The sequence below is a fragment of the Heterodontus francisci genome, chromosome 5, assembly GCF_036365525.1.
Source record: "Heterodontus francisci isolate sHetFra1 chromosome 5, sHetFra1.hap1, whole genome shotgun sequence".
In the NCBI taxonomy this organism is placed as follows: Eukaryota; Metazoa; Chordata; class Chondrichthyes; order Heterodontiformes; family Heterodontidae; genus Heterodontus; species Heterodontus francisci.
This window is the reverse complement of record NC_090375.1, coordinates 111,037,056-111,050,364: the sequence shown is the minus strand read 5'-3', so window position 1 is coordinate 111,050,364 and position 13,309 is coordinate 111,037,056. Positions and strand designations below refer to the sequence as shown.

The 13,309-nt window shown below is 44.8% G+C and overlaps 1 protein-coding gene across 1 annotated transcript in view; it reads left to right on the top strand.

Annotated features, from left to right (window-relative positions):
• The window catches only part of LOC137370275 (gamma-glutamyl hydrolase-like), a 38,754-nt gene extending 33,798 nt beyond the window's left edge, over window positions 1–4,956 (top strand). The window contains exons 7-9 of the mRNA XM_068032651.1: window positions 1,338–1,431; window positions 4,516–4,653; window positions 4,835–4,956. Coding sequence (XP_067888752.1) covers window positions 1,338–1,431; window positions 4,516–4,653; window positions 4,835–4,956 — 354 coding nt within the window. The remainder of the gene's footprint in view (window positions 1–1,337; window positions 1,432–4,515; window positions 4,654–4,834) is intronic.
• Window positions 4,957–13,309: the final 8,353 nt, after the last annotated feature.

Here is a 13,309-nt window from a genome sequence, read left to right as displayed (position 1 = left end):
AGAGATTTATGCTGATAGTTAAATGAGGAAGGATGTGGTTGGCATCCTTTCATCTATGAAAGATGATGGACACACAGCAAACAATCCATTTAGGTGGGTGTCTTCTCTTGGTGCACCTTTGCTGATGGCTGTGAAGGCCAATCCTTGAGAGGCAGTTTTTTCCACAAGCACCGCACGTGAAGCTGCCAAGTGATGCAGTGAGTTGTTTTCAATGTTGGCATCTGTTGCCAAGCTGCTGTAGCCACTGGTCATTGTGGTCATGCACACCAGTCCACAGGATGTGTTGCCATTTCCCTCTTTCCCCAGCTAGTGACTCCCAGGTGCGATAGTCGATATTTAGGGCCTTCATGTCATGCTTGCAAGGATCCTTGAAGTGGAGCTTTGGATGCCCCACTGGTTGTCTGGCCCTGACTACCTCACCATACAGAAGGGCCTTGGGTATACGACCGTTTTCCATCTTGCGGACGTGTCCGGTCCACTAAAGCCGCTTCTGTTTGATTAGTGCCAACAAACCTAGGAGTTCTGCCTTTGAGAGGACGGCTGCATTTGTGACTTTGTCCTGCCAGGATAAGAAGAGGCTCATAAGAGCATAAGAAACAGGAGCAGGAGAAGAAGGTTGTTGGGCCCTTGAGCCTGATCCGCCATTAGGTAATATAATATCATGACTTTCCCGCCAGATTCCAATATTCCTCGATTCCCTTAGAGTCCAACAATCTAGTAATTTCAGCCTTGAATAGACTTAACAACTGAGCATCCATAGCCCTCTGGGAAGAGAATTCCAAAAATTCACAACCCTCTAAGTGAAAAAGTTTCTCTTCAGCTCAGTCCGAAATGGTCGACCCCTTATCCAGAGTTTATGCCGCCTAGTTCTAGACTCTCCAGCCAGGAGAAACAGCCTCTCTGCATCTACCCTTTCAAGTCCTTTTAGAATCTTGCATATTTCAATGAGATCAACTCTTATTCTTCTAAACTTCAGGGAGTACTGGCCAATTCTACTCCATCTCTCCTCATTAGGATAACTCTCTTATCCCAGGAATCAATCTAGTGAAACTTTTATTGCTTCAAATTAATTTGTTTGAAATTCAGGGCCATTGCGATGCTGCAACCTGGACAGTTGTTTTCCTATGGTGGTTACCACGATTACTTAATGGTTAACATTAAATCAAAATACAGTTAGTTTTTACATGTATTATAGAGTCAACTGCATTGTGCAAATATACAACTTCCATTTCTTATACAAAAAACACACTTCAGTTGCACAATATAGATACTGTGACAAAAATGTTTTTGATTTATTTCCATATTTCTGGTTGAAATTCTTTTGTGATAAATTTTAGAACTTTACCAACAACAAAATGTTGAGTAACTTCTACAGAATTCTCAGTACTAATATGGACAGCCAACAAGTGGAATTTGTGTCCACTGTGGAAGGTAAATGAAAATAACTACCACTGATCTGAAAAGAGTTTTTGAGCAAACCATTGGAAATTAATTGTGCAATATGTATAATATATAATTTCAGTTTTGGTGTTTATTTTTATATCCTTATTTAATCCTTTATATTCAGAAAGCTGAATCAGTGTTTTTTTTTTAAGAGATACAGTACTGAAACAGGCCCTTCAGCCCACCGAGTCTGTGCCGACCAACAACCAACCATTTATACTAACCCTACAGTAATCCCATATTCCCCATCACCCCCCCCCCCCCTCCCCTACACTAGGGGCAATTTACAACGGCCAATTTACCTATCACCTGCAAGTCTTTTTGGATGTGGGAGGAAACCGGAGCACCCGGCGAAAACCCACGCAGACACAGGGAGAACTTGCAAACTCCGCAGAGGCAGTACCCAGAATCGAACCCGGGTCCCTGGAGCTGTGAGGCTGCGGTGCTAACCACTGCGCCACTGTACCGCCCAAAATTTTTATTTTGAGTTATTTATTGGCTTTCCAACTTGTAACGATCCCACTATTTTTACTGTAATTCCTAACTCAGTGAAGCTGCCAGATGGTTTCCTGTATTACAGTTAAGCAGAGGAGACGTGGGGCAAGTGATTTGAGCAGGCTGAGAGAGAGATGAACATTATTCTCCAGCTGTACTCTATTAGTTATAGAGCTTCACATTTAGTTCTAAAAGTCATTCATTCTACCAGATGCTTCCTCTCGTTATGGCTATAATGTGCCGATGGTATAATTGCATCACGGTACACCGCTGCTTACAAGGCTTTCGAATTCTAAAAAAAATCTAAAATTGTTTTTTCTTACAAATTTTTCTGCTTTATCCTCTTGGAGAAATGGACTGCTCACAATATTAGAGTTCCAAGGGCAACAGCCACCCTCTGCTTTTCTTTATAGAATTGGGGAATATTTATGTTTGCAATTAATGAAATTTTGCTGTGCACAATTGACTACCATGTTTTATCAGAGTAATTTGTAAAGTAATATGTAAAGCACTTGGTACATCATAAGACATTATAAATATTGAAATTCGTTATATCCGAGCCTTCACCGTGAATGTCAGCAAGTTATTCAACCTTGAACACATCACCGGCATGCCAGGTCCTGTTCTCACCCAGTGGCTACACACCCACATTTCCAGCAGTGGTCACTGGATAGCTCGCGGAAGTAGGGACACTGGCTGTTTTTCTCACCACCTTAGCCAAGGCATATAAGAGGCTAATTGTAGTGCTCCTACTGACTGAGACCAGGTAACTCAGCACACACCAAAAACTGAAACTGGGCCTACCTGATATGTACATCTTGGCCATTTATTGCATAAACTTTCTGAACTATTAAGGGAGCCCTGATTGCTTTTTCCAGTATAGATCGCCGGAGTTTACATGGCAAAACCTAAGCCTCGAAAAGCTGAAAACATGATGGAGAAGCTCCTTTCTTATTGAAATGAGCAAGGAATGGACCTTTGTAGATTGCAGTTTGCTGCTGGTTAAAATTAACTGTTTTATAGGTGGTAACCATAATTATTATTTCTTGCATATCATGTATATGTAGTGTGTGCTTGTAGCATCAAAACCGTATCATCACCCACTCCATGGGCTGGATTTTGTTCTCCCTCAGGCAGTGGCAGGGGTACCGGAAGATAGGGGCGGCACAGTGGGGCAGTGGTTAGCACTGCAGCCTCACAGCGCCAGGGAACCTGGTTCAATTCTGGATACTGCCTGTGCGGCGTTTGCAAGTTCTCCCTGTGACCGCGTGGGGTTTTGCCGGGTGCTGCGGTTTCCTCCCACAGCCAAAGACTTGCCGGTGATAGGTAAATTGGTCATTGTAAATTGCCCCTAGTGTAGGTAGTTGGTAGGGTTAGTATTAGGGTTAGGTGGTTGTTGGTCAGCACAGACTCGGTGGGCCGAAGGGCCTGTTTCAGTGCTGTATCTCTACATAAATAAATAAATAACTTCGGATGAGGACCGCCACAGACCTCGACGCCGTGAGGGCCTGGCCCGATCCTACCAGCGGTGACTAGGCTTCATGGCGCCGCCCCACCCACCCCCCAAGGCCACTGAGCGACAGGACCTCAATTGAAATATCCAAATCAATAAAATGAATACATTTAAATAGACTTACCTGCGATCTTGAGGGCCCACCGTGATCTTCAGCCCGCCACTGCCGCGCCTTCAAATCCTCGTCCAGGGAAACGCAGCGCCACACTGGTGGAGTGGGGGGGGGGGTGGGGTGCAAGGGCGGGCAGGTGGAGGAGGTAAGGATTTCAGTGTGGTGGGGGGATGTGGTCAAATAAACATAATGGGTGGAGGAAGGATTGAGCTGTAAACAGTGCAGTTTGTTTGGGGGGGATGCAGGGGGGAGAGGACAGATGTAAAAGGGAAGTTCTTTTGGGAGGGGGAAGGGCAAATAGTTACTGTAATTGTAATGGGGGAGGATGGGAAAGGAGCGTTAATTAATTTTTGGGAGGGGTGGGGGTTACTTTTTTAAAAATTTAAATTGCCAGCAGGACTGCCTGTCCTTTAAAAATGGCGCCAGCCCCTGCGGACAGGCGGCTGATGTCATTGCTGGTGACGGACAGCCTACCCCCTCTGTGATTTTTGGAGGGTGCAGGCTGTCCCAGACATTTAAATGAGCCGTCACGCGGGAGGTTACGGCGGCTCTTTGGTGTGCGGGCCCCCATTTTTTAAGCTCACCGCCGAGTTTGGCAGCAACCTCTTAAAATCCAGCCCCATATATTTTTGTGCTCCTATGAAGTTGGCTGTTACAGATGGATCTGTTGTATTTCAGTGACCACTAAAAGTGAGTCTAAAATGGGATAATGCCCTGCAACGACTATATATTTTCACAATAAAAAACACTGACATCTCTGAACAATCTTAATGCATTTTTTGCTGTTATATTTAGGTGTGCTTTCAAGTTAAGGTTTGTGATGTTTCACCTTGGAGATTTTCAACATAGGTTTTACCCCCTTGTAGTGTGCACAATAAATGTAATCTGATAGCCAAAGTGCTTTTGGAGGTGATAGTCTTGTTTGATCTGATTATTTTTTCTTTGAATGTAGCTTTCAAATACCCTATTTATGCAGTTCAGTGGCACCCTGAGAGAAGTCCTTATGAGTGGAACATGACATGGGAAATCCCACACTCCCCTGAAGCTGTTAAAGTCTCCTGGTATCTAGCTGCTTTTTTTGTTAATGAAGGTATGATAGAAAATGTAAATATTTTACAGCTTTTAGGGTTTATTTTCTGTGCATATCCTGGTCTTCCAATTGATGTTTTCTGAGGTTTTATGACAAATATGCTTGCTCAGTTTTTAAGTGCAAATATTGGAAATCATTAACAAAATTTTTCCCTGAAGAACAATTGAATTTTGTTTTTCAGCACGGAAGAACTTCCATCATTTTTCTAATACAGCAGAAGAAGAGAAGGCATTAATTTATCATTATCCACCCATTTACATTGGAAACATTTTTAAGTTGGAGCAAATTTATTTAATTGATTAAAATTATTTCAACTGGACTTGTCACAGTCAATTAAATCCGATATAACCACTTCATTGCAGTTCTCCGACTCTTTAATAGAAACTGATTATTTAGTGTGTTGTGTTTTCCAATGTATAGGGAAGTGACTTTCACTGCAGAGTATCTATAGTGAACTGAAAATTAGTTACTCTAATTTTTATATGCAGAATAACTCAAGACAACAATGTTGATATTGGCCAAATGGAATTAACAAAAACAACTTATATTTATATAGTGCCTTCAACATAATAAAATGCCCCAAGGCGCTTCACAGGAGCATTATGAAACAAAATATGGTACTGAGCCACATAAGGAGATATTGGGTCAGATGGCCAAAAGCTTGGTCAAAGTGGTAGTTTTTAAGGAGCGCCTTAAAGGAGGAAAGTGAGATAGAGAGGCGGAGAGGTGTAGGGAAGGTATTCTGGAACTTGGAGCCGAAACAACTGAAGGCATGGCCACCAATGGGGCAGCGATTAAAATCGGGGATGCTCGAGGCCAGAATGAAAGGAGCGCACATATCTCGGATGGTTGTGGAGATTAGAGATAGGGAGAGGTGAGGCCATAAAGGGATTTGAAAAGAAGGATAAGAATTTTAAAACCAAGAACCTTGACTGGGAGCCAGTGTAGGTCAGCGAGCGCAGGGGTGATAGGTGAACGGGACTTGGTGTGAGTCCAGACATGGGCATCAGAGTTTTTGATGACATCAACTTAATGGAGGGTAGAATGTGGGAAACCAGCCAGGAGTGTGTTGGAATAGTCAAGTCTAGAAGTAACGAAGGTATGAGTGAGGGTTTCATCAGCAGATGAGCTGAGACATGGATGAAGTTACCAAGGTGGAAATAGGCAGTCTTAATGATGGCGTGAGTATGAGGTCAGAAGCTCACCTTGGGGTCAGATGTGACATCAAGGTTATGGACAGACTGGCTTAATTTCAGACTGTTGCCAGGGAGAGGGATGGAGTTGGTAGCTAGGGAACGGAGTTTGGAGCGGGGACTGAAAATGATGGCTTCAATCTTCCCAGTATTTAATTGGAGGAAATTTCTGCAAGATATCTGTGCTACTCTAATTCTGGCCTCTTTTGCATGCCTGATTTTAATTGCTGCACCATTGGTGGCTGTGCCTTCAGTGGCTAGGCCCCAAGCTCTGAAATACCCTCCCCACACCTCTCCACCTCTCCATTCATTTTCCTCCTTTAAGACGCTCCTTAAAACTTACCTCTTTGACTAAGTTTTTGGTCATCTGACCCAGTATCTCCTTTTGTGCCTTGGTGTCTTGCTGTGTTTCATAATGCTCTTGTAACATAGAAAAATAGGAGCAGGAGTAGGCCCTTCGAGCCTGCACTGCCATTCAATACGATCATGGCTGATCATCCAAACTCAGTACCCTGTTCCCGCTTTCACCCTGTATCCCTTGATCCCTTTACCCCTCCGAACTATATCTAACTATTTCTTGAATATATTTAATGATTTGGCTTCAACTGCTTTCTGTGGTAGTGAATTCCACAGGTTCACCACCCTTTGGGTGAAGAAATCCCTCCTCACCTTAGTCCTAATGGCTTACCCCTTATCCTTAGACTGTGACCCCTGGTCCTGGACTCCCCCTGCCATCAGGAACATCCTTCCTGCATCTAGTCTGTACAGTCCTGGTAGAATTTTGAAGGTTTCTCTGAGATCCCCTCTCATTCTTCTAAACTCCAGCAAATGCAAGCCTAGTCGACCCAATCTCTCTCCATACGTCAGTCTTGCCATCCCACGGATCAGTCTGGTGAACCTTTGCTGCACTCCCTCCGTAACAAGAACATCCTTCCTCAGAAAAGGAGACTAAAATTGCATACAATACTCCCAGATGTGGTCTCACCAAGCCTTGTATAACTGCAGCAAAACATCCTTGCTCCTGTACTCTAATCCTCTCGCTATGAAGGCCAACATATCATTTGCCGCCTTAACTGCCTGCTGCACTGGCTCTGTGGCTCAGAAGGGAAAGGGGGAGAATAGGAGAGCGATAGTGATAGGAGATTCAATGGTTAGAGGAACGGACAGGAGATTCTGTGGTCGCGAACGAGACTCCCGGATGGTTTGTTGCCTCCCAGGTGCCAGGGTCAGGGATGTCTCGCATCGAGTCTACGGGATTCTTAAGGGGGAGGGGGAGCAGCCAGAAGTCGTGGTACACATCGGTACCAATGACATAGCTAGGAAAAGGGATGAGGACCTGAAAAGCGAATATAGGGAGTTAGGTTGGAAGCTAAAAGGCAGGACGAGCAGGATAGTAATCTCAGGATTGATACGGGTGCCACGTGCTAGTGAGGCTAGAAACAGAGAGCGAGTGCAGCTGAACACGTGGCTACAGAGCTGGTGTAGGAGGGAGGGCTTCAGATATGTGGATCATTGGGATACCTTCTGGGGAAGGTGGGACCTGTACAAGAAGGACGGGTTGCATATGAACTGGAGGGGCACCAATATCCTGGGCGGGAGGTTTGCTAGCGCTCTTCGGGAGGGTTTAAACTAGTTTGGCAGGGGGATGGGAACCGGAGCTACGGATCAGTGGATGGGGTTGCTGTTGAACAGGCAGATACAGAGTGCAGAGAGTCTGTGAGGAAGGTTAGACAGTTGACAGGGCAAAGTTGCAGCCAGTATGGTTGAAGTGTGGCTATTTTAATGCAAGAAGTGTCAGGAATAAGGGTGATGAACTTAGAGCATAGATCAGTACTTGGAGCTACGATGTTGTGGCCATTATGGAGACTTGGATATCACAGGGGCAGGAACTGATGTTGGATGTTCCGGGGTTTAGATGTTTCAAAAGGAATAGGGAGGGAGGTAAAAGAGGTGGGGGAGTGGCATTGCTAATCAGGGATAGTATCACAGCTGCAGAAAGGGAGGTCGTCGAGGAGGGTTTGTCCACTGAGTCATTATGGGTGGAAGTCAGAAACAGGAAAGGAGCAGTCACTTTGTTGGGAGTTTTCTATAGACCCCCCAATAGCAACAGACACATGGAGGAACAGATTGGGAGGCAGATTTTGGAAAGGTGCAGAAGTAACAGGGTTGTTGTCATGGGTGACTTCAACTTCCCTAATATTGATTGGAACCTCCTTAGTGCAAATAGTTTGGATGGAGCAGTTTTTGTCAGGTGTGTCCAGGAAAGTTTCCTGACTCAGTATGTAGATAGGCCGACTCGAGGGGAGGCTATGTTGGACTTGGTGCTTGGCAACGAACCAGGCCAGGTGGCAGATCTCTCGGTGGGAGAGCATTTCGGTGATAGTGATCACAACTCCCTGACCTTTTACTATAGTCATGGAGAGGGACAGGAGCAGACGGGATGGGAAAATATTTAATTGGGGGAGGGGAAATTACAATGCTATTAGGCAGGAACTGGGGAGCATAAATTGGGAACAGATGTTCTCAGGGAAATGCACGACAGAAATGTGGAGGTTGTTTAGGGAGCACTTGCTGCGACTGCTGGATAGGTTTGTCCCGATGAGGCAAGGAAGGGATGGTAGGGTGAAGGAACCTTGGATGACGAGATGTGGAACAGCTAGTCAAGAGGAAGAAGGAAGCTTACTTAAGGTTGAGGAAGCAAGGATCAGACAGGGCTCTAGAGGGTTACAAGGTAGCCAGGAAGGAACTGAAGAATGGACTTAGGAGAGCTAGAAGGGGACATGAAAAAGTCTTGGCGGGTAGGATTAAGGAAAATCCCAAGGCGTTCTACACTTCTGTGAGGAACAAGAAGATGGCCTAAGTGAGGGTAGGGCCGATCAGGGATAGTGGATGGAACTTGTGCCTGGAGTCTGAGGAGGTAGGGGAGGTCCTTAATGAATACTTTGCTTCAGTATTCACTAGTGAGAGGGACCTGGACGTTTGCAAGGACAGCGTGAAACAGGCTGATATGCTCGAACAGGTTGATGTTAAGAGGGAGGATGTGCTGGAAATTTTGAAAGACATGAGGACAGATAAGTGCCCGGGGCCAGACGGGATATACCCAAGGATATTACGGGAAGCGAGGGAAGAGATTGCCACGCCTTTGGCGATGATCCTTGCGTCCTCACTGTCCACTGGAGTAGTACCAGATGATTAAAGGGTGGCAAATGTTATTCCCTTGTTCAAGAAAAGGAATAGGGATAACCCTGGGAATTAGAGACCAGTCAGTCTTACGTCGGTAGTGGGCAAATTATTGGAGAGGATTCTGAGAGACAGGATTTATGATTATTTGGAAAAGCATAGTTTGATTAGAGACAGTCAGCATAGCTTTGTGAGGGGCAGGTCATGCCTCACAAGCCTCATTGAATTCTTTGAAGATGTGACAAAACACGTTGATGAAGGAAGAGCAGTGGATGTGGTATATATGCAATTTAGCAAGGCGTTTGATAAGGTTCCCCATGGTAGGCTCATTCAGAAAGTAAGGAGGCATGGGATACAGGGAAAGTTGGCTGTCTGGATACAAAATTGGCTGGCCCATAGAAGACAGAGGGTGGTAGTAGATGGAAAGTATTTAGCCTGGAGCTCGGTGACCAGTGGTGTTCCGCAGGGATCTGTTCTGGGACCTCTGCTCTTTGTGATTTTTATAAATGACTTGGATGAGGAAGTGGAAGGCTGGGTTAGCAAGTTTGCCGATGACACGAAGGTTGCTGGAGTTGTGGATAGTGTGGAAGGCTGTTGTAGGTTGCAACGGGACATTGACAGGATGCAGAGCTGGGCTGAGAAGTGGCAGATGGAGTTCAACCTGGAAAAGTGTGAAGTGATTCATTTTGGAAGGTCGAATTTGAATGCGGAATACAGGCTTAAAGACAGGATTCTTGGTAGTGTGGAGGAACAGAGGGATCTTGGGGTCCATGTCCATAGATCGCTCAAAGTTGCCACCCAAGTTGATGGTTGTTAAGAAAGCGTATGGTGTGTTGGCTTTCATTAACAGGGGGATTGAGTTTAAGAGCCGCGAGGTTATGCTGCAGCTCTATAAAGCCCTGGTTAGACCACACTTGGAATATTGTGTTCAGTTCTGGTCGCCTCATTATAGGAAGGATGTGGAAGCTTTAGAGAGGGTGCAGAGGAGATTTACCAGGATGCTGCCTGGACTGGAGGGCATATCCTACGAAGAAAGATTGAGGGAGCTAGGGCTTTTCTCATTGGAGCGAAGAAGGATGAGAGGTGACTTGATAGAGAGGTACAAGATGATGAGAGGCATAGGTAGAATGGATAGCCAGAGACTTTTTCCCGGGGTGGAAAGGGCTATCACCAGGGGGCATAATTTTAAGGTGATTGGAGGAAGGTTTCGGGGAGATGTCCGAGGTAGGTTCTTTACACAGAGTGGTGGGTGCGTGGAATGCACTGCTAGCAGTGGTAGTAGAAGCAAATACATTAGGGGCTAACGTAAGCGACTCTTGGATAGGTACATGGATGATAGTAGTATGATAGGTATGTAGGTAGTTTGATCCTAGAGTAGGTTAAAGGTTCGGCACAACATTGTGGGGCGAAGGGCCTATACTGTGCTGTACTGTTCTATGTTCTTACTTTCAGCGACTGGTGCATAAGGACACCCAGGTCTTGCTGCACCTCCCCCTTCCCCAATCTATCGCTGTTCAAATAATCTGCCTTTCTGTTTTTGCCACCAAAGTGGATAACCCACATTTATCCACATTATACTGCATCTGCCATGTATTTGCCCACTCACTCAACCTGTCCAAATCACACTGGAGCTTCCTCCTGCCAGCTCACCCTCCTACCCAGCTTTGTGTCGTCTGCAAACTTGGATATATTATATTTAATTCCCTCATCTATATTATTAATATATAATGTGTACAACTGGGAACCTAGCACTGATCCCTGCGGTACCCCACTAGTCATTGCTTGCCATTCAGAAAAAGACCCGTTTATTCCTACTCTTTGTTTCCTGTCTTCCAACCAGTTCTCTATCCATGTCAGTACCTTACCCCCAATTCCATGTGCTTTAATTTTGCATGCTAATCTCTTACGTGAGACCTTATCGAAAGCCTTTTGAAAGTCCAAATACACCACATCCACTGGTTCTCTCTTATCTATTCCACTAGTTACATTCTCAAAAAATTCCAGTAGATTCGTCAAGCATGATTTCCCTTTCATAAATCTATGTTAACTTTGTCCGATCCTGTCACTGTTTTCCAAGTGCTCTGCTAATACATCTTTTATAATGGACCCTAGCATTTTCCCCACTACTGATGTCAGGCTAACCGGTCTATAATTCCCTGTTTCTCTCTACCTCCTTTTTTAAATAGTGGGGTTACATTAGTTACCCTCCAATCCCTTAGAATTGTTCCAGAATCTATAGAATTTTGAAAAATGACCACCAATGCATCAACTATTTCTAGGGCAACTTCCTTAAGGGATGTAGATTATTAGGCCCTGGGGATTTATCAGTCTTCAATCCCATCAATTTCCCTAACACCATTTCCCTACTAATACTGATTTCATACAGTTCCTCCTCCTCACTAGACCCTATGTTCCCCAACATCTCTGGGAGATAATTTGTGTCCTTTGTGAAGACAGAACCAAAGTATGTATTTAATTGATCTGCCATTTCTTTGTTCCCCATTTATAACTTCCCCTGTTTCTGACTGTAAGGGACCCACATTTGTCTTCGCTAATCATTTTCTCTTGGCATATCTGTAGAAGCTTTTATAGTCAGCTTTATGTTCTCTGCAAGCTTACTCATACTCTTATTTTTGCTTCTTAATCAATCCCTTTGTCCTCCTTTGCTGAATTCTAAACTGCTCCCAATCCTCAGGTTTGCTGCTTGTTCTGGCCATTTTATATTTATCCTCCTTGGATCTAATACTATCCCTAATTTCTTTTGTAAGCCACGGTTGAGCCACCCTTCCTGTTTTATTTTTGTGTCAGACAGTAATGAACAATTGTTGTAATTCATCCATGTGTTCTTTAAATGCTAACCATTGCCTATCCACTGTCAACCCTTTAAGTAACGTTGCCCAATCTATCATAGCCAACTCACTCCTCATACCTTCATAGTTTCTTTATTTAGATTCAGGACCCTAGTCTCGGAATCAACTGTCTCACTCTCCATCTTAATGAAGAATTCTATCATGTTATGGTTGCTCTTCCCCAAGGGACCCGCACAAGATTGTTAACTAATCCTTTCTCATTACACGATACCCAGTCTAGGATGGCCTGTTCTCTAGTAAGGTGCCTTGGAACATTTTATATTAAACTCTAGAACCTCCATTCATAAGAGCCATGTGATGGAGTCAGAACTGTGGCTCCCAGAGTTCAGGAGGTGTCGTCAGGACACTAGACATATAAGCCTGGATTTTGCAGTCAGTGGCGAAATGGCAGCACTCACCACTGACAGCGCTGAGAAATGTGAACTTACTTAGTTGGTTGACTTCAGCGAGAATTTCAACTTCTTGCTGCAGCATGTTCCACTGATGAGAGGATCAGCGAGGCCTTGCATCAAGGTGTATTCCTGGCAAAGCCACACCCCCTAATGGTGTCACAATCTGAAGACACGCCCATAATGGTAGGTTGAAATAGCTTTCACTTCATATATGATAGGCGCTGATCAACCAATTCAAAAAATTCCAGAAATAGGTTTATTATCTAAAAGGGGACCAAAAAATCCAACATACATATATATATATCTGGCGGGCAGCCATAAAGGCGGGGCTAAAGTGTGGCGTGTCGAAAAGACTTAGCAGTTGGCAGGAAAAAAGACAGAAGCGCAAGGGGAGAGCCAACTGTGTAACAGCCCCGACAAACAAATTTTTCTTCAGCACAGTGGCGCAGTGGTTAGCACCGCAGCCTCACAGCTCCAGCGACCCGGGTTCAATTCGGGCTACTGCCTGTGTGGGGTTTGCAAGTTTTCCCTGTGTCTGCGTGGGTTTCCTCCGGGTGCTCTGGTTTCCTCCCACAGCCAAAAGACTTGCAGGTTGATAGGTAAATTGGCCATTATATATTGTCCCTAGTATAGGTAGGTGGTAGGAGAATATAGGGATAGGTGAGGATGTGGTAGGAATATGGGATTAGTGTAGGATTAGTATAAATGGGTGGTTAATGGTCGGCACAGACTCGGTGGGCCGAAGGGCCTGTTTCAGTGCTGTATCTCTTAATCTAAATCTAAAAAAAAATCTAAATCACCTGTGGAAGAGCCTGTCACTCTAGAATTGGCCTTTATAGCCACTCCAGGCGCTGCTCCACACACCACTGACCACCTCCAGGCGCTTACCCATTGTCTCTCGAGATAAGGAGGCCAAAGAAAGATATATAAAATAATCATGGAAAAATGTTAAGGATAAAGGAATGTCAATGTGAGTTTTGTGGCTGGATAGTTATGCTGTGGCTGGCCCCACCAACCGGCT